This window comes from Sinocyclocheilus rhinocerous, unplaced genomic scaffold (assembly GCF_001515625.1).
Source record: "Sinocyclocheilus rhinocerous isolate Xijiao unplaced genomic scaffold, SAMN03320098_v1.1 scaffold1545, whole genome shotgun sequence".
NCBI classification, from domain to species: Eukaryota; Metazoa; Chordata; class Actinopteri; order Cypriniformes; family Cyprinidae; genus Sinocyclocheilus; species Sinocyclocheilus rhinocerous.
Window position 1 is genome coordinate 65,388 of NW_015626380.1, and position 22,337 is coordinate 87,724.

At 36.5% G+C, this 22,337-nt stretch overlaps 1 protein-coding gene across 1 annotated transcript in view; it reads right to left on the reverse strand.

Annotated features, from left to right (window-relative positions):
• LOC107712751 (unconventional myosin-Va-like) overlaps window positions 1–22,337 on the reverse strand; it is a 102,269-nt gene that overhangs the window by 61,168 nt on the left and 18,764 nt on the right. Inside the window, exons 2-7 of the mRNA XM_016518093.1 lie at window positions 13,285–13,395; window positions 10,171–10,342; window positions 9,939–10,083; window positions 7,852–8,008; window positions 6,505–6,648; window positions 1,550–1,631 (exon numbers count right to left, since the gene is read on the reverse strand). Of these exons, the coding sequence (XP_016373579.1) occupies window positions 1,550–1,631; window positions 6,505–6,648; window positions 7,852–8,008; window positions 9,939–10,083; window positions 10,171–10,342; window positions 13,285–13,395 (811 nt within the window). The remainder of the gene's footprint in view (window positions 1–1,549; window positions 1,632–6,504; window positions 6,649–7,851; window positions 8,009–9,938; window positions 10,084–10,170; window positions 10,343–13,284; window positions 13,396–22,337) is intronic.

A 22,337-nucleotide genomic window follows, 5' to 3' on the forward strand; every position in this document is an offset into this window, starting at 1 on the left:
CTGGCACTGGAGGGCACTTTCGAGGAGCGGGCACTGGAGGGCGCTCTGGACTGAATTCGGGGACTGGAGCCCTCTCCTCTTCGCTTTGGCACTTTCGCCGCGCCATACTCAGCTCACCCTCAGCCGCGGTGCAGGAGGCGGAGCTCCTCTCCGCACTCACACCGTCCGCGGCTTTCTCCCTCGTGGCGGGCATTGTCACCGGCTCTCACACCTGATCTGACGGCTTGGGCTCTCCTTCCGGGGCGATCCTCCGCTCAGTCGCTCGGCATTGCGCTGGCGCGTAGATCGCGGCGGGAATGGGCTCTGGCTTTAGCTCCGCACAGCGGGGAGATGGTGGGCTGGGCTCTGGGTCTGGAGTGGCACCGGCGAGATCCCCCTCGGGACAGACGGTGACCGGGGATCTGTGTCTCGCCAGTGTCCACTCCTCAAATGCGGCGAATTCCGCTCGAGGGCCATCTTCGGACGACGGCGCTCTGCACGCAGGGTTGAGGCTGGCGTCATAAAACGCGCAGAGCGCGTCGGTCGGTTAGGTGGTGAGATGGGCAATCGCCAGAAACAGTCTGGTATGACCCTCGAGTGATCTTTCCCCCTGCTCCAGCAGGAGGAGGATGTATTCAGGGCAGGTGAGAGGATGCATAAGGGAAACAACGGGAGGACAAAAACAAACACTGAGCGAAAAACAGAAACAAAACGGAGGGGAAACACACAATGTAAACTGTTGTAGGTCGAGTCTTCTGTCACGGTGCGTAGGAGGGAAACGAGGAGACGAGGAGATGACGTTCAAAACTTGACTTTTAATAAACAAACCAAATGAAAAGGAACACTAACATAGGGAGCGCAGGAGACACACCTGTAATGACATTTAAGACTTGACAAGAAAACATGAGGCAGACTACACATTTATACTAAACTTAACGAGGGACAGACAGGTGCGAGGAATCAACTAATAATGAGACACACCTGGAAACAATGAACAATCATACACACGGGAAAACTAGTTAGCAGAGCACATGGGGAGCAAAAACACAACACAGACAGTCCAGAATCCTGACAATTATTATATTATAATCATTAGTAATATTTATTAATAATTAATATTATTATTAATAATAGAAATATTATAGTATTTCCTTCACAATTTATTTTCTTTTTCAAACTTTTATTTTGATGGGCTGTCATGACCTTTTAATTTATGTGTGTATTTAATAAGAAGATATTTAAATACGATTGAATTATTTAAATTGTACAACCATACTTTTGATTTATTCATCCAATATTTGCCCAATTCTGTGACATTCTGCAATTTACTGTTAATTATATTTTTATGACTGGATTCCGTGATCCATCAGCTTTCTCTGCATATAGAAATCATAGGGCCCTAAGGTTTAGTTAGCTATTGTATTTAAATGGGGACATGCCATAGACTTTATTCTCAATTATTTTTATATAAAACTAATTATAATTACTATATTACTAACCTTTAACCTTAAAACATTAAGCAATTTTTCCTATATACTTTTGTTAAAACTGCATTGCGTGTCTGGCTCACCAAGTTTCAGGGCTTTGAACTCCGGGAGGTGAGCAGATGCACAGAGCTGATAGAAGATATGATAATTCCTCTCTTCATCCGCCTGAAAAACAAAGGATGCAAGAAAAACAAAAATAGCACATAAGATCATTTAAAATAAGTACCAGTTATACTAAATATCCATCCCAGTACAACCATCCAACACAATCGTATTCTACTTTGAGTTATATATGATAAATGGACATAATTTGGATGGAAGGAATTTGGACTGGACAGAAATTCTGGACAGCCTACAAACTTTCATGCTTTATTTTCTTTAAATAATTTTGTATTTCCATTTTTTATTAAGATTAATTAATTTAATTAAGATGTAATTTTTTATTAATTGTTCTAAAGCTCTAAAAACTTTTCAGGAATTAAAAGAATAAATAACCTCTTTAAAAAACTTAATAAATAACCTCTTAAAGTTAGGATACCTCTAACTTAAATACGCAAAGGTAAGGTGTTTAATTAATGTATTGGTTTGTTTAAAATCTTAAGCATTACAATATACAGTAACTTTAGCTGCATGTAACACATATTACTTTTACTGGGGATGTCCCTGATTACTCTGGAGTGACCAATCAATAATGAAAACAATGATTATGTTATGATTATGTGTAATGTAATTTTTCCCTGAATTTTTTAAAATAGAAAATTACTCAAATGGGTACCTCAATTACCTTTGAGCTGATAAGTAAGTCTTCATCAAATACTGCCATGTAATAAAACCAGATTTTAAAAAAAATTTCTTAAGGGAAAAAAAAATAGAACTTTGAGATTTTTTCCAAGAACTGCGGTTACTGTAGAAACGTTCTTACATACTCCTTAGAATTTACCTTAATAAATTTCTTAACTTGTTTCTTAAGATGATTTTAATTTCATGAATCCAGCCTCAGAACCCATAAAGACATTTTCCATAAAACACATAAATCCATAACGCTATTAAATGCACTCTGCCTCTTTGTCCCACCAAACTAGACCATAAAAATGTATCAAAACTTTAGGAGGAGAATAAAAGAGGTGAATTCATTAAGAATGAATTGCACCCTCTGTCAGTGTCATTTTGTTTTTATAAGATTATCATTTGATGCGTAAAAGCAAACTGTACACAAATATTTATTTTGAATAATAAGACAACATTACCGGTGCCAGACAAATAGCACTGACTTCTGTGAATAATACATCTAAAATAAACCTAATTTATATAGAAACGAGCATTCACACTAAAGAGAAGGCACATACCAGTGCAGCTTGTAGGTGATTAGTGAATAAGACGTAGGTTTTTGTGATGAAATACCACACTCAAAAGTGGTGAAACACGTTACTGTCAGAGTAATGCATTCTAAGTATGTATTGTACAACAAGCTTGCAAAACAGCATTAAAGTCTGCATTTACATACTTGCATAAAGTATATTTCTAGTCAAATTCTGCATCTTACACATTCACACACACACACTTAACTCATCTGGAATTCCCCTAAGCACAACAGTAGTCTGTAAGAGTATGTTACATAACACTGAACAGACATGTTTAACTCCATTATCCTCATTCCTGTCCTGTTTTAATCTTTCTAAAGCTTCCCAGAAGGAGAAAAACCCTCTGAATTCCTGCCGTTTCTCACACCATGGGCCAAATGAGATAGTTTATGTAGGGCTGATCAGTTTAGGGGCCAATAATAGAGGTGCAATCCTGGCTAACAGTCTTAAACTATATCTTTCAGATTTTGGCAAGCGAAGGCCTAAAACTGTGTCAGTGTCTAAAATTGCCCCCTATACCCTTATATAGTGCACTATTTGATAGTGATGCACCGAAAACATTGAACTGAACACCAAAACCTAAATTAAAGTTTTTATTTAGCAGGAAAATAAAGTTAAAATAAAGTTTTTACAGTAAACAATTAATTAATCAAATGTATTTAATAATCAACACTCAAAAAATTGTTTTATATATATAAAAAAAAATTCACATTAGTTCATTTTTATATCAGCGATTATTAATGATATATTAATTCATTGCTGAAATATAAACATTTAAATAGTGGCTGTAATTAAAACTTGATTTTCATTCACTTGATTTTCATTAATTTAAAATTGATTTAACTCTATATTTTTCAGCATTGGATGAGATATATTTTTAATCAAAACATTTTTCTAGCTTAATCCAGAATCTTTGAGCTTATTTCTGAACTTATCACAGTGCGTTCTGGAAGTGTCTTCTCTGTGAAGGAATTGGATACCCCCCCCAAAAAAAAGGTACTATCCAAGAAGGCAGAATAATATTAGTTGATAGCTCACCGTGGAGTCTTGGAAGTGTAGAAGGACACAGAAGCCTTCAAGGAATGAAAATATACCTGTAAATTAAATCCATGAGGTATCTGAGAGGAGCTAAAATTAGAGCTGACTCAAGCAGGAAGTGTGGTGTGCTTCAGAGGGTGCGGCGGCTGGCTGCTCCTGTATGTGTACACTGTCCTATGCCATTCCTCAAAGCAGTTTAAATTTCTAGTCCGAATTAATATTGCAGTATTGGTTTTTCAATTTTAATCAATTCTGATTTTGATAAACTGATATTGATCATGACTTCCATCTAATAAATTGCAATAAGCTTTGTTCTTTGTTACTTTTGATATGAAACAAACTCTCAGCTTTCAAACTGTCAATTTCATAACAAAACTCAAGCAATAAACACCTTCAAACAATAAATGCCACAGACAGATCACTGTAGCCACCTCAGTTCAAGCGGCAGCACAGAACGCGAATGAACCATTCATCTCTTCCGTTTTACTACAAGTTATAGCACAAAATAAACATGAATGCACATCAGAAGGTGGAAAGATATGGTACAACTTAATGAAATGTACCATGTCTTATAATCGATAAATCAGTGTTTCAACCATGAAACCATTTTAGACACTGACACAGTTTTAGGCCTTTGCTTGCCAAAATCTGAAAGATATAGTTTAAGATTGTTAGCCAGGGTTGCACCTCTATTATTGGCCCCTAAACTGATCAGCTCATTTGGCCCATGGTGTGACAAACGGCTGGAATTCAGAGGGTTTTTCTCCTTCTGAGAAGCTTTAGAAAGATTTGTAAACAATGTGACATAATTTTACATTCACCGCAGAAAAGCTGTTTTTTTCATTGTATATATAAAGCCATGTCTCTAATCCAATGTGTTTTGGATACAAAACCTTTTTGAACATTAAAAACCATTAGAAAGCTTCAAAAGTGCACATAGCGTTAATCTCTGGATCACTAGTTTTTGATAACATCTGGTGGCAATTCTGAAACACAGCAGGCTTTTAGTTTAAGACTCAACATAAGAAACCACACATTCATTCAATATTCCAGAGGGGGAAAAAAATGGCATGGAAAGTCATATATCAGGGCAAAGAGAGAAATCAACATCTCCATCTGAAAGGCACATAGATTTCCATGGTCTTCCCACTACCATTTTCTGGACTGATTTTTAAACATTCATGTATGCGTGTCTTTGTTAAATGGATTTGCTTTGCTCTTTTGAAATGAAAAAGAGTTTGATACACTATGTCGATATTAGTGGTTAAACGGATCGTAGTTGATCCGTGATCCGTACGGACCAAGCCCCACGGTTCGGCACGCATGTGATCCGCGGATTAATTGCAAAATGTAACCATAAAAAGAGTATAAGTTTATCATTTGTTCGTATTTACACAAGCAAGCGAATTTTAAACAATTCCAGAGAGAAAAGGCGAAAGGGAACTCGATTCGTTACTCCCGCGCTGTTCTCTACACACACATGAAGCGCGCACACGCGTTTCAGACGGCACGCGAACACCGAACTAAATCCTCTTCTGAATCCTCTGAACAGACACACATAAAATTATGACAAAATACCCATCTCGACAATCATTCAGGTAAACGCAGTCAGTTATGTCTCAAGTGAATGAAAACAGCGGAGAAAGAAATCGGATGTGATGTGTATCATTATATCGGTACTAGTCGATATACTCTACCATTCATTCAAATTCAGTCTATTAAAAATAAAAATGAAAACTACAAAAGTGACTGAGAAATTGTTATGGCACCACAACCACAATACATTAACATATGACCACCCAAATTTATATCTCAATAGTATTTTATGCCAAAAGCACAATTACTCATTTCATCAAAAAGGGTAGGCAATCCTGACATAAGTCAAGTTTTAAAGGTACAGTAGCAAACAGCCTGTTTAATTTTAAAGGGGTCATGTGATGCTATTTTAAAGATCATTATTTGGTGTATTTGGTGTAACAGAATATGTTGACATGCTTTAATGTTCAAAAAACACATTATTTTTCAAATACTGTACATTATTGTAGGTCCTCTATGCCCCGCCTCTCTCAAACACGTCGTTTTCAACAAAGCCCCAGCCTTTTTGCACATCCAGCCTTGTACTCTTCTAGGTTCAAAAACTGTCGTCCATAAAATGCGTTGCACAAATTCGAACATCTGGGTTGTGCTGTTCCGTTGTAAATAAATCTTAACCAATGATTCCTAATTGCATCTGCTTGCAGAAGGCCAAATAAAGTGCTTTTGCTTTCGCACTGAAACACACAGCGTCTCCCTGACATGGCTGCATCAACACTACTGCTGTTCCTGAAACCACGCCTTCTTTCTTTGCGTGCACATTTGGGCGGCATTATGCTAATATTTCCACATAGTGACGTAGACATGTGGGGGCGTGTTAGAATGAGCTGTTTTAGGTAGGCGTGGTTGACTCTTAAATTTTATAAAGAATATCTCTTTGGATTTGAGACTTTAGTCTTTGCAACTTTACAGATCTTCTTTATGCACCAAGAGCTTGTAACACTCCAAAGAGAAAGGAAAACTTGAAATCGCATCATATGACCCCTTTAAATGCCAGAGAGAGAGTGGAAAATGGGCTTGATATGTCACGCATGCTTGTTCCTTACCTGAAATACAACACGTGATTTCTCCAAGAGATATGTCCTCATGTTCGCACCGATAATGTGATACTTCTTATCAAAGCCTATCTCAATGTATTTCCCAAATCGACTGCTATTGTCATTCCTGGTGGTCTTGGCATTACCGATGGACTAGAAATGAGAGGAGAAAGACATCAGCTTGAGTGAACGTTCTGGACTGACCTATGGGTTTCTTTATTGTTTTAGTTAGAAGAGGACAGGGTTAAAAGTTTAAGGAGTATACAGAGAGGTTATTGATTTAAAAAACACAGGGACAGGAAGATCATGTGTGTGGGAGACGACACACAGTGTTGCATCTCTGGGTCTCTACAGCAGGTCAGGAAGTTGATACTGTCTCCCCCACAGAGCAGAAACCTGCTGAGTAACACTATCAGAATCAGCAAGCAACGAGCTTCTGAATGAACATCATCCTTATAAGGCACGAATTCATTAAACCTGACTAAACAAGCTCAGATCATGTGTGTTTTTTAAGGTGGTTTTCACATTGGGTTTCACCTGTTTGTACCTACTGTAGGTATGGACTAGAGCCTAATTTTACCCTCAACAGGTCTCTTTCAGATTGCGTTATTAAGCTCTGAACAACAGTATAAAAGTGCATTTGGTTTTATTTTCTTAAAATCTACCACAGCACTTTCCTAAACATGAAAGCATTTCACACATGAAAATTTGACTGATCCTTGATGTGACTGGAGACAGCAAAGAACTGCAAATTTGATCTAATATTTAATGTTTTTTTTTGTTTTGTTTTTTGTTAAATGTTATAGATTTAAGTAGCCAATAATAACTGTTAAAATAACCAAATGTACAAAGGTCTCAATCATTTATCTATAATGAAACCATCATATTTAAATAAATCATATTAGGCACAATAAGGTACCAATTTTGCTGAAGTGATTGTTTAGATATTATGATATATATATATATGAGCAATCATATATCATGGATGTAGTGAAAACCATATATTTTTTTAAAGCGTGCCTTTAGCCCATTTGTCATACGGGCATTCATGGTAACACTAAACTTACATTAATACACATGCGAGCACTCAAACACACACATACACACTCTCTGTGCTGCTGTTCCGAAGGAAATGAGCCCTGGGGAGATGAAGACCATGCAGTGAAGGGCAGATATAACGCTCTGAATAAGACACTCATGTTTAGCCAGTGAGCTTTTAGTCTCTCAGCCCAAGGGGTTTGGCTTTCTGAGATATGAATGTCTGTATTATTAAAGACCTTCATGAAAACAAACAGCCCAAGTCTCAGTACTGAGTCCAGAACGACACACTGATCTAATAATGCAGGAAAAGCTCACCTCCATGATAGGGTTGGATGCCAGAACTTTTTCTTCCACATTTGCTTCGCTGGCAGAGCCGCTGACTGTGGCAAAGAAGCGCATGGCATATTTGGCTGAAACAGTTTTCCCTGCTCCAGATTCTCCACTCACAATGATGGACTGATTCCTCTCATCCCTGAATGATGTGAAAAAAATTCAAGATAAATGCAAGGGGGGAAAAAAAGTTCTACTTTTTATTTTTTTTAAGAAAATGTGAGTGGTGTTTGCCCATTTAAAACTTTTATTGCTTTTAAGATGTTTCTACGCAATGCTAGGGCATTGCTGGGGGTTACTAGGGTTTCTGAATGGTTGTTAGGGAGTTTCTAGGTGTTGTGGGTGGTTCCTAGGCTGTTCTGGGTAGTTGTTAGGTGGTTACTAAGGTGTTCTGGAGGTGTACAGCAAGGATGGTAGAGGAAAAACACAAGGCTTTGAGGAAATGATGTTTCACCAAAACTGTAGCATTTGCTGCAATACAGGCATCCATTGATCAATGAAAATTTCAGACAGACAGGTCCAGTTGTGTAAACCATTGCAGCTGCATTGAAAAGAAGTGAGTGACCCAAGAAAATGAGCGAGAGAAACATTACCGTGGCTGGTCTATTTATGGCTGTGCTGCAGTGAGCAACATCCTGACCTACAAACGTTCTCTTTCGATTGAGCAGTATAGCTCATACTCACACACTTACCAGCTGACAGTAAAACCAGAGACATACTCTGTGCAAACGTGAATGCTTTGGCTAATGCAATGCAAGCTCAGTTCCATTGTACATACAGTGCTTAACAAATTTATTAGACCACCACCACCCAATGTAAGGTTTGTGCCACAGCTGCCCCTAAACTAACAGTATTGGTGATTACCAAAATCATTTTTTTATGTTTCTGTAATGGGTAATCTACCAGTATGTGTAAGCTCTTTAGTCACAGTAGTATTTGTAATGCTAAAATATAATTGTTGTTGTTATCCATGAATTTTCAAATTTACAGTTTTACAAGAAAGGCAGAAAAAATAGTAAAGTACTTTATTTTATTTTTTTTAATTCAGATTACAGTCAAATAAATTTGTCAAGTACTGTATATTTATTAGATCACTTGTCATAATAAAGAGAAAACAGAAATATTTTAGGAATATGTCAAAAACTTGTTTAAAGCTAAAAATGTTATTTATTAGGCAAATAACAAACTGAAACAACTACTGTAAATAGTCTTTATTCATGCATAATAACCAAAAAACGTAATATTGTGTATGGCCTCCTTTGCCCTTGATAACATTCTTGCTGGCACTGTTTTTATGTACTTGTCCACAGTATCTGTTGTTATTGACTGTAATTGGGCATATAAATAAAAAAATTATAATAAAGTGCTTTACCATTTTTTTCTGCCTTTCTTGTAAAACAGTCAATTTGAAAATGCATAGATAACAAGAATAATTATATGTTAGCATTACAAATACTACTGTGACTAAAGAGCTTACACATACTGGTGGATTAACCATTACAGAAACATAAGAAAAATTATTTTGGTAATCACCAATACTGTTAGTTTAGGGCAGCTGTGGCACAAATCTTACATTGGGGGGTGGTGGTGGTCTAATAAATTTGTTAAGCACTGTAACTGTACCTAAAGAGGTAGTTCACCCAAAATTGAAAAAGACTCATTTAACCACTCTCGTGTCATTCCAAACCCATATGACATTTCTGAGGCCTACTGTTGTTTGCACCCCAAAATTCTTCAAAATACAGTATCATCTTTTGTTTTCCAAAGCACAGAGAAAATCACGCTGATTTGGAACTTGACAGTGAGTAAATTATGACAGTTTCATTTTGGGTAAACTATTCCTTTAACATGCTTTTGCATTTCTACGGCAGTAACAAGTCACAGCACTGAAGGGGGCAATAGACTGAACTTCAAACATCTGTGCATTACTTGAAGGTAATGCGTTACTAAGACCCCGACATACTTGAAACCAAATCGAACAACGAACAGGTGTGATGTCATTTCAAACTAAATCTAACATATTTATCTTAACATCTTATTCATTTAACCAACTTCAACTTGCTCAACCCCACCTGGCCATCTGTTTGTAAGCCTCTTCTGCCACTGCGAAGATGTGAGGGTCCATGTCACCCATATTCTGCCCGCTGTACGCGTTAATGATGTCAGTTCCATAGATGGGCAGCGTCTCATACGGGTTTATAGCGACTAGAACAATACCTGGGTCAAACAATAAAAAACACTGAGCTCAATAATTCTAGATACATTGTGTGTCTAGTGTGTGTGTGTGTGTGTATGTGTGTTTACCACAGTACGTGTAGATGAGTTTGGAATCGATGAAGCGCACTTTCAGATTGTGTAACACAGCGGGCTCGTGAAGGTAACTGAGAGCCGTCAGGTCATTTTCTCCCACCAGGATATCTGGGTTACGGAGGTGTGGCAAGTTGTTTGTCTTGGGGTCCAATTTGTACTCCAGTTCCTGAATAACACAATTCACAGCACAATAAATATATATATATATATACCCAAAGATCATGCATGATTCTACGCAGACGCTACATATATGACAAACTATATGTATGATTATACATCTTCTGAAGTCAGATGATGGGTTTCTGCGAGGAATAGACTGAAAAACTGACTCATTCACGCTTCAGCATATTCAAACCTGAATTGGTCACAACACAAGCCACAGGAGAACCAATGGCATTCGACATCATTGACTTCTGTGCTATGAAAATGATCTCCGTGTCAAAAATCCACAAATCATCTCCTTTTGTTTTCCACTGAAATATTTAAATCAAATGAATTTGGAACAATATGATTGCCATTCTTTTAAATAACACAAATTAATTCCTAGTTCTCATAAAAATAAAAATATTACTATCATAAAAATACTACCACTGCCACTTTTACTGTCATTACCCCCCTACAGAGATCACTGATGTGAGAGTTAAAGACTCATTTAGACCCAAAGCCATTGTCTGAAGGAATGTCCAAAGGTGTTTTGTGCATAATTGTGCATCATTATTAGGAAGTTTTTTTTCTTCTACAGGTAAAATGGACCATTGTGTCAGCAGGGTCACAAAAACAGTTGTTGAATACAAAGCATTTATAACTTTAAGCCACATCTTCCCTCATCAATTAAATATCAAATGATTATATACAACCTTAATAGTAATTGTTAAGAATGTTTAGAATTGGTGAAATGTGCTTGTAAAAAAATATGATCAGAATATTGACTTACCCAATAATTATGCATGAAGTTCTTTCATTCATTCATCGGATAGCTGTACATTTATGAAGTGGAACTACTTATCCAATGTCGGGGAATTTTTGAATTATTACTGACATACAGTATACGCTGTAGGTTTCATGTAAACAGTGCTTTACAGATCACATAACGTCAGGTGTGTTCTATACCCCTTTCTGGTACAATCTGAACTTTGATTTAAAGCAAAATTAACTAGTTTTACTTTTTACATTATAATTGAGCTGAAAGCAGTGTTCATTTTGACAGCAAATTTTGATTTAGTTTTAGTCATAGGCTTTTGACTAAAATGCCATTTAGTTTTAGTCATATTTTAGTCATCTGAAGTAATCTTAGTTTTAGTCGACTAAATCTACAGTAAATCTCATAAAAATAAAAATATTACTATCATAAAAATACTACCACTGCCACTTTTACTGTCATTACCCCCCTACAGAGATCACTGATGTGAGAGTTAAAGACTCATTTAGACCCAAAGCCATTGTCTGAAGGAATGTCCAAAGGTGTTTTGTGCATAATTGTGCATCATTATTAGGAAGTTTTTTTTCTTCTACAGGTAAAATGGACCATTGTGTCAGCAGGGTCACAAAAACAGTTGTTGAATACAAAGCATTTATAACTTTAAGCCACATCTTCCCTCATCAATTAAATATCAAATGATTATATACAACCTTAATAGTAATTGTTAAGAATGTTTAGAATTGGTGAAATGTGCTTGTAAAAAAATATGATCAGAATATTGACTTACCCAATAATTATGCATGAAGTTCTTTCATTCATTCATCGGATAGCTGTACATTTATGAAGTGGAACTACTTATCCAATGTCGGGGAATTTTTGCATTATTACTGACATACAGTATACGCTGTAGGTTTCATGTAAACAGTGCTTTACAGATCACATAACGTCAGGTGTGTTCTATACCCATTTCTGGTACAATCTGAACTTTGATTTAAAGCAAAATTAACTAGTTTTACTTTTTACATTATAATTGAGCTGAAAGCAGTGTTCATTTTGACAGCAAATTGTGATTTAGTTTTAGTCATATTTTAGTCATCTGAATTGTTTTTAGTTTTAGTCGACTAAATCTACAGTAAAGTAATCTACAGTAGGCTAAAATAGTTACAGTGTAATGCATTTATTAAGCATTTCTCTAAAATTTCCAAACTCATTATATAGGTTTGATATTAAGGTTTTATCATGATAGACACCGATTTAACTGCGGTGACACACAACATGCCTTTATGTTAAAATTAAATAAAACCACTTCTCATAAAGAACAAGAACATGGTCTTCTTTTTAATGAAATATCAATGGTTATATAGGCTAATTATGCATTCTTTATAGCAACTTGTTTACCATATTCTTCATTCTTTCAAGCAGACATATTTCTATCAATAAATTTAGATTCATCTTTAGGGCTAATAAAGTTTTTCAGTCAAGAGCAGTGAGTGATTTTCTGTCTTTCTGTTGTTGCTTGATTAACATCAATCCGCCAGTTCAAATGTACGCATCTAACCTCCTAACTATGCAATAGATTAGTTCTGAATGAATCTCTTCCCAAATTGTCCCTCCCTAACATTTTCGTCTCATTTTTATTCGTTGCCGAAAATGTCAATAGATTTACGTCATAGTTTTTGTCATTCAAAAAGAGTTTTAGATCGTTATCGTCTCGTTGTCATTGGGGAACAAAATGTCGTTGACGAAAATTATGACGAAAATTATTCGTCAACGAAATTAACACTGTAGGTTAGATATATCTCAGCACTGCCAGGGTTGGTTAGTTATTGTAATATCTTTCTATACCAGTCTCATATTAACAAATATAACGTTTTAATGTTGTTGTTATAATTCCATGTGGTTCATTTACAAATTACATATGCTTGACTGCTGGGGGGTCTATTAATGCATTTACAGTAACATGTTGAAATGATTGTATATAATACTCAGACAGTGTGACTGACAGTGGTACATTTAAGCTAATGGTTAATGATCTGGACTGCTAACACAAAGGCTGTAGGATAAATCCCTTGGACCAATCCCAATAAAATTAAAGTGCTCCAGTAAATCTATCGTACTGTGAGCAATGCTAATGAAAAGAGTCTGATGAGGCTTATAAACACTCATTACTCTATTACACACACGCTGACCTTTCCATCCTCCAGTTGTAGCTGCAGTACTCCATCTCCTTGTCTGTAGTCCTTGGTGAGCTCTGCTGACTTCCACACTTCTTCTACATCGGGGATCCAGACCCGTGCATACTGTAAAGACAGAATTATCAGTTAATATCACTCACTCACACAATGTTCATTGAATATATCTATTTAACACAGATTTGAGGCATTGTAATTAATCATATGGGAATGTAAGTGAGATTGGAAAAGAAAGACATTCTGCTGCTAAACATGTCAGCTGTTGCAGCCAAACTGGGAAAAACATTAGCTAAAAAAAACATTTAATCACATGACACAGGAACTCAAAAACAGGCAAAAGATATTAAGAGGGTTGTGCAAGTTAATATATATTCAAAAATATTTTAATTCATTCAAATCAAAAGAATCATGTCATGCCTTACAACTGTTCTTTAGTTGAAAATACACCACTTTATGCTAGTTAAATGTGGTGTGAATGCCATTTAAAATATTTACCATTTTTCTGTAATAAAGTACAGCTGTGGTGATAATTTGAATCAGCTGTGTCATCCTGTCTGACCTGCCTCATTGCTAAATTATAACTGCATCAATAATAATAGAAACAGCATGAATGCAGTCATGACAACAGAAGTCCAATCCAATAATCCTGATTATACATGACTGACTGACCCTAATAAACATGAGAAAAGAATCAAACAAAGAAACAGCAGAAACAAAAGTATAGTCACACTTAAAAAAGTATAGCTGCACACTTCAGGGCACCAGGCTGTGGTCTATAATATTGCACACACACACACACACACACACACACACACACATAAAAAAAAAAATATTTATTTAAAAGAGAAAAACTTAGGGAACACTTTTGAGAGATGACACAAAAATATGAAGAGAATAAAGCAGCATGGATGAGCTATAGCAATCAATTCCGTCAACTTGCTCCAACATATTTCTGAGTCAGTGAGGTCCATTTTTCACTCTGTGTGTGTTTTATGCATTTCTGAATGCTGCCTGACTGTGTCAGCAGTGATTACGTCAGAGTTAGTCACACGGGCCAGATGGGATATAGCCCAGCTTTCCACACCATCATTATAACTCATTCGTGTATGAGGCTAACACACAGACACACTGGCACACACGCCCTCCACCTCAGAAAACTGCTCATGCATTTTTAACATTGAGTCATATTAAAGTCAAAGGTACCAATACCGCTGAAAAATTGAAACTTCATTTAAATTGTCCAATATGGTGCACTCATCCTGCATCTTTATGTTCACAAATCAACTGTGTTTACTTTATTACCTCGCCAGTGGGAATTCAAGAATGAATTTGAGGGTTTATGCGTAGCCGCATTACCACAAGCACTATTCACAAGCTCACAAATACACACGCACACTTTCGACATCAGCAGTCTGATTGCACTGGTACAGCATTAGGTAGCTACTACCGATACTGCAGATACTGGTATACTCTAAAAGTCCTCTAGAATTAAAATAACAAGTAATAAATCTGCATAGAGTACAAGTTATAAGGCTAATCAGTTAACGGTATGCAAACAGAAATTACAATATATAGTAAAAATGAAAATATATTAAAAGACACTAATTGACAATTTGTTAAAACAACATACATCACAATGCACTGGTGTAGGAGAAAAAAAAAAGTTCTATCTGCCAATGAAATTACTTTGGGATGGCTAAATTAACTTTTAGCAGATACACACATTCCAGTAAAAGATATTAATGGCTTAACAAAATTAATGGCTCAACATGCATGTACAACTCTTTGACCAATGAAATGTTGTAGTTATGATGTAATCTAAAGGCTACTGGTTATTTAACCCCTTGAAATGTCCCCAAGACATTTGATTGGGTCTTTAAGGTCCTTTAGATCACATCCAATTTTCCAAACCCATGCTTAATTGGAGTTCTTTGTCAACCGGTCCACTGATTGTGCAACAACTTATTTTCAGTGTTTCATCAGTTGAATGATTGTCAGACACACAACATTAAAACACAGCTCTCACAGCCCTGTTTTCATTTTGCATAACATCTAGCCTAACTAATTAATATACTGTTCAGAATAGAGAGATAATGTGTTAATTAACTTTTTATATAGTAATATTTAAAAAGTTAATTGGTGTAGATACTAAACCAATTGTTTAACAATGTTAAACAGTGTTTAACAGTGCACAAATGTACAACAATTTTTTTTAAAATCATGCTAGATTCACAAGGTCACTATTATGCCATTTCCAATATTGTCTTTCATGCAGCGTGTAATGTAGCTGTATGTGACTGTTAATGATCTGCAAATTTGTAAAGCTGAAAATGCACAATAAAGTTATTGGGCCTCATTTACGAAATGACCGTACGACAGAAAATTGGGCGTACGGTCGTTTCAACACAAAACTTGGAATTTATCGATATGGACGTGAGCGGTGGCTACGATCAAATCTCACGTCTGGTCTCAGCTCGTGTACGCAAGTTTTTGAGTTACCTGAACTTGCGCGCAGCATAGTAAATATGGTGGAGAATTGTAGAATGACAGCATTTTGTTAAGGCTAATCAGTTAACGGTATGCAAACAGAAATTACAATATATAGTAAAAATGAAAATATATTAAAAGACACTAATTGACAATTTGTTAAAACAACATACATCACAATGCACTGGTGTAGGAGAAAAAAAAAAGTTCTATCTGCCAATGAAATTACTTTGGGATGGCTAAATTAACTTTTAGCAGATACACACATTCCAGTAAAAGATATTAATGGCTTAACAAAATTAATGGCTCAACATGCATGTACAACTCTTTGACCAATGAAATGTTGTAGTTATGATGTAATCTAAAGGCTACTGGTTATTTAACCCCTTGAAATGTCCCCAAGACATTTGATTGGGTCTTTAAGGTCCTTTAGATCACATCCAATTTTCCAAACCCATGCTTAATTGGAGTTCTTTGTCAACCGGTCCACTGATTGTGCAACAACTTATTTTCAGTGTTTCATCAGTTGAATGATTGTCAGACACACAACATTAAAACACAGCTCTCACAGCCCTGTTTTCATTTTGCATAACATCTAGCCTAACTAATTAATATACTGTTCAGAATAGAGAGATAATGTGTTAATTAACTTTTTATATAGTAATATTTAAAAAATTAATTGGTGTAGATACTAAACCAATTGTTTAACAATGTTAAACAGTGTTTAACAGTGCACAAATGTACAACAATTTTTTTTTAAATCATGCTAGATTCACAAGGTCACTATTATGCCATTTCCAATATTGTCTTTCATGCAGCGTGTAATGTAGCTGTATGTGACTGTTAATGATCTGCAAATTTGTAAAGCTGAAAATGCACAATAAAGTTATTGGGCCTCATTTACGAAATGACCGTACGACAGAAAATTGGGCGTACGGTCGTTTCAACACAAAACTTGGAATTTATATGGACGTGAGCGGTGACTACAATCAAATCTATCTCACGTCTGGTCTCAGCTCGTGTACGCAAGTTTTTGAGTTGAACTTGCACGCGCGCAGCATAGTAAATATGGTGGAGAATTGTAGAATGACAGCATTTTGTTGTTGTCCTGACCGTCAAACGAAGCTCATTAGTCGATCGTTAACCAGTAAGATTAGAATGTCTTTTTTTGGGGGGTTTTATACAGGGCTTTAGCTTTTGTGAATAGCAGTGTAAACAAGACCGTGAGGATTCAATCGTCGCATCATGCACCTGTAGCGCTTCTGTGAAAGGAGAAAAACAGAAATTAAGTCTATAAAAGGAATACAATAAATTTGATCACACAAAATATATAGGGTATAATATAATTAATAAATTAACAAAAGGGAAAAAAAACCCACTGTGCAACAAGTATAGGCTATGCTCGTTTTTGTGACACTCTTAATGCATTTTATTTCTTTTCTTTATATCTTTATTTGATTTTAATCTATCTGATCGCACAGGCGCCTCACGCACACAAACAACATTAGTTGTAGCGTCGCCTGACATTTCAGCCATTCATAATCAGACTAAAATGCAGTCAACCAAACATAAAATTTGCACGGTTTATTTTAAAAGGTCTGCTGTAAAAATCAGCGTGCAGCGCCCAAACAAACATTTTTGCGCATGTGAAGGATTTTACACGGATATTAGAACATGAGTGAAGTATAAAGCCATGTTTAGGCTACATAATAACAGTTATGCAAACAAATGTTACAAATATATGGCAAAAATGAAAACATTTGGACTTGTGGTATGAGACAGGCTTTTGCTTGACATTTGTATGCTGTTTATAATGAATGCTAGCCTACTATAGCCTAATTTGTGTTTTATTTTATAGTTTAATATATAATTTTATAAGTACTTATTTTTCATTCTTGTTCTGTTCTGAATATCGTTAAATTGAAAATACTTGTTGTAGAGTGAGGGAAACTAAAATAGGCTATAATGTTTATATTTATCAGTAGTGCTGGGCAGTATACCGGTTCATACCGAATACCGGTGTTTATTTTTGTTATGATATATAACAATACCTGCCGGTGTATGTCGCTTAAACAACGTTCGGAACGCTACACTGTTTGAAAAGGGTCCCTTTTCACTGTTGCACTGTGGTGAGGGAACAGCTGTATGTGTTACTAAGCGTGAAAGTTCCGAAACTGAAGAAAAATACCGTGATATAAATTTTTGGTCATACCGCCCAGCACTATACCAGTATTTTAATATACATATAAATTCCATAAATTAATGTAGCCTAATTGTTTGCAATTACAAGGTTAACGGGTGTTTTTTGGAGTAAGATCATTTTCTCTTTGATAAGATTACTTCCTCTTTTTGACCGGGTTTTGTTTCTCCGTGTTGTAAACTCTAGGGGCGAGGCTTCTAAACCGGGGTGTTTTTAGAGGCGTGATATTCAAATGACGATTGTTTTCAGCCGCCACATTTATCAACATGCGATCATTCGTACGATGGGATTGGCGGCATACGAATGTTTCATGAATCACACGTGAACTCTGTCATAAGTTGATTTGTGCACACGGATCTTCGTTTGTATATCTGCGCTCGTTTCTACGTTAGATTGATAAATGAGGCCCATTGTCTCCCAAAATAAGACTCAACGCTATACAGCCTAAATGAGTCGTTAGTAATTCGAATCCAACTTGTAGCCGTCTCAGGGTAACACATTTTATGTTCTATGTTCTATGTTCTGCGTTGGCCGGCTGCGAACAACTTGACCCCACCCACAAACACGGCATTTTACTGACGACTGCTTCTCTAATCTCGGGGAGTTCAATGCAGGACTCACAAAACACTTGCTCTTGAAAGATGGCTCAGTACCCTGTTTATTTGGACCCGCTGGCTCCACTGAATCACAACCTTTAAGTATGATAAGTAATAGATGTTTATATTTTCTATTGACCATTCATAATACGGAACTATGGCAATGGGCGTATCGTGTCCGACGCGCTGTACGCGGTAGACCAATCACAACAGACTGGGACATCAGACCAATCAGAGCAGAATAGGCTCAGGGAAATTAAGAGTTTTAGAGAGACTAAATCTTAGAACTGCTTCGAACGAATCTTTGAGAATAATTGGAAAATGAGGTGAAATTAAAAACATATATTGAGAAAACAAAAGCGATTTTTGTCCTTGCATGCATGTAAACCTATAGGAGACTCCCAAAACAATATTGGCGCTTTTCCACTGCATGGTACGGCCCGGTACGGCACGGTACGGCTCGGTACGGTTCACTTTTGGGGGGTTTTCCACTGGGTACAGTACCTGGTACCTGGTACTTTTTTTAGTACCACCTCGGTTGGGGTTCCAAGCGAACCGTACCGTTACCAAAATGTGACGTGTAAACTCTGCTGATCACGTATTGGCCGGAGAGAATCGCCACTACCTGCTCACTGAACTTGCGACACAAACACAAAAGAACCGCTAGATTTAAATCAGCACAGCCAGCGAAGGATCGAACGCAACTGTTTTGAACGAGCGCACCTTTTTTTAACAACCAATAAATATTGAGAAAATCGCTTTTAAAGTTGTCCAAATGAAGATCTTAGCAAAGCATATTACTAATCAAAAATTAAGTTTTAATACATTTACAGTAGTAAATTTACAAAATATCTTCATGGAACATGATCTATACTTAATATCCTAATGATTTTTGGCATAAAAGAAAAATCAATCATTTTGACCCATACAATGTATTTTTGGCTGTTGCTACAAATATACCCCAGCGACTTAAGACTGATTTTGTGGTCCAGGGTCACATATTAAGAACCTTAAAAATGGCATAATAGGGGCACTTTAAATGAAAGAGAAGGTAATAAACATATTTAGCCTGATTGGTTGGAATAAATGAGCATGTTCCTCCCAAACTTTAGTTAGGAACTCCATATTATGTGGTCTACCCAGTAAGAAAACATACATCTAAAAGATGTCTTTTAAAGAGCACTTCATCTGGAAAGCATCTGTTCCAGATGAAAACATGCACCATTTACATGGCCTATCTGTATGAACTCTTTAGTAAACATTATAGAAGCACATGATGATGCACAATAAATCAGTCATTTGGGCATCACCATAGTGACGGTTTCCTCTCGGGGTGATGGGTGTCAGGTGTGAATGAGCAGAGGAGTTACAGGAGGAGGTTGGGTTTACCCAATCAATTTAAAAACAGTCAAAATCTATTTTTATCTGTACAGTGTACATGTATTCCTCTCTGTCTGCCTCTTTTAATTATTCCTTCATTTCCTTGTTTGCTGGCACACTGATTAACAAAATCATTTTGCAGAGATGTTGACACATCAGTATAACTGAGAGAAAACAAAAAGACTTCCATACTATCTCCATAGCGACCGCATTGTCCCACTCATGGAACCAATCAGCTTGTTGTAAAGTTATTGGGGCAGGGTTATGCTGCATTCATGTCATGCATTTTTTTTATATTTTATATCTATCCATTAAATCATTATCTTTTGGAAAATTATAAGAAATATCAAACAGTAATATGCAGAGCTTTTATAAAATTTGTCCAGTTAGGACCTTAAAATAATTATACCAACCCTCTACACTGCGAGTAAATCTTTTGCATACATGACTCAATTTCACATTTGTGGCCAAGTATTGTCTTCTGTTAGCCACTGGCTAATACATTGGTAGATTTCACTCGCCAGTGATTGAACTAGAGGCTAAGAATAAGTTCAGCACATTATGTAATTATACATTATCACTGCATGATGGCTTTAGTTCACCTAAGTCTCTCAGAATTTAGCATCTTTTATATTAACATTAGTAGTAGTAGTAAAAGTATTGTAGAATGACATTGAATGACCAATTATGTCTCAAACATTATTGTATAATACGGGGCTGTTGAATGCTTAAATCTGGCTGATTGACAAACATTCTAAAATGTGCAATTATTTTTCAGGAGGCTAAAGTAGTTCCTGGCAGGTCTTGACCGCATTACAGTTCCATATCACTTCGCCAAATGATTCCCGTTATTTGAAAGGTCCTTACAGCCTACAACACCAAAAGAACCAAAACCCACAGACACCAATAAATATAACAAAAAACAATAGGATAAAAATTACAAACTATTACAATGTTTTCCCCATGCAATTACATTTTATTAGGGATGTAACGGTATGAAAATTTCTTATCACGATTATAGTGACCAAAATGATTGTGCGGTTTCGTTATGCTTTCAGTTTCGTTTGCCGTTTCTCACATGCAACAGAAATGCAGCACTTATGAGTTAAACAATGCGGTGGTCGTGCCAGACAAAAGTTGTATCACGATTTATCGTCAAACACGTAATCGTTACATCCCTACATTTTATTATCGACAAAAAGCACACTTTCTATCTCCTGCTTTCTCTCCCATAGAAAAACACACACACATACAGTACAGACACACACACAGAAACATACACATGCACAGAAACTTGTTGTCAGTGCTGCCCCGTGACTTTATAACTAAAATAGTTTTGCAGCTGAAAACCTACATGACATTTCTCAGTAACAAGGTTGTAAGGTCGCTGTTCTTGAAGCAGTTAAACTTACAGTTTAGCTATTAATAGAGACGCTGCTGCTGAACACTGTTGAGAGACACACAAACTCAGGTAATTTACACATGCTTCACACAGCTACAATTAATTTCTGTCTGTCTCTCTATTTCTAATAACTGCATAGTCTGCAAATCAATGGCTCAAGCCTCCATTACTAGCTCTAAAATGTTTTGTAATTAGTAATGGAGGCGTGGGATGAGATGAGAAATTAGCATTTTAAGACAAATGTCTTGAAAAATGTCTTGAAATACATCATCTGAACGATGTCTTGAGGTGCGGTAACCATAGCATGAGCAGAAAAATTGACTCTAGGGCGTTGAATTATTAGAAAAAATTATGCTTTGCGTCATGGCTGCATTACCACCTCAGGTGTGCATTATTTTTCGAATAATTCAACAACCCATCATCAGTTGTTCCTTACAGTGTCTTTATGTCAAGTAAACTAAAAATTTTACTAGTAAATGGCCATTATTTTGCCAGTGTGTGCATACAGGGTTGTATCCATACTAACCATAAATAATTAACATACGGTTCAGAAACAAACCACACATAAACACAGATATATGCTCTGAAACAGACAACCATCCACAGAAGCAGTGACGTATTCATTTGTCTAACCTGTCTCTGGAGGAGACAATCCCAGAACTGAGCTCCTAGCAACAGAGATACAAGAACAAGAGGAGAGAGGGTAAAAATAGCAACTAAACACAATCTCTCTCTCTCTCACACACACACACACACACAGTCAAAAACACAGTCACTGCTGCAGACACAACTTGCGCCTACATCTCTCCCACTTGGACACATTCACACTTAGTGACGATCACCCATAATGCCAGAAAATTGAGGATTACAGGATGGTGTGAAAACAGCAAATGTGTGGTTTCAATACAGCTGAAAAAAACATGAGATAATCCTCATGTGACACAACCACATGATTCAGCAGACAGAGACAGACAAACACGCACAC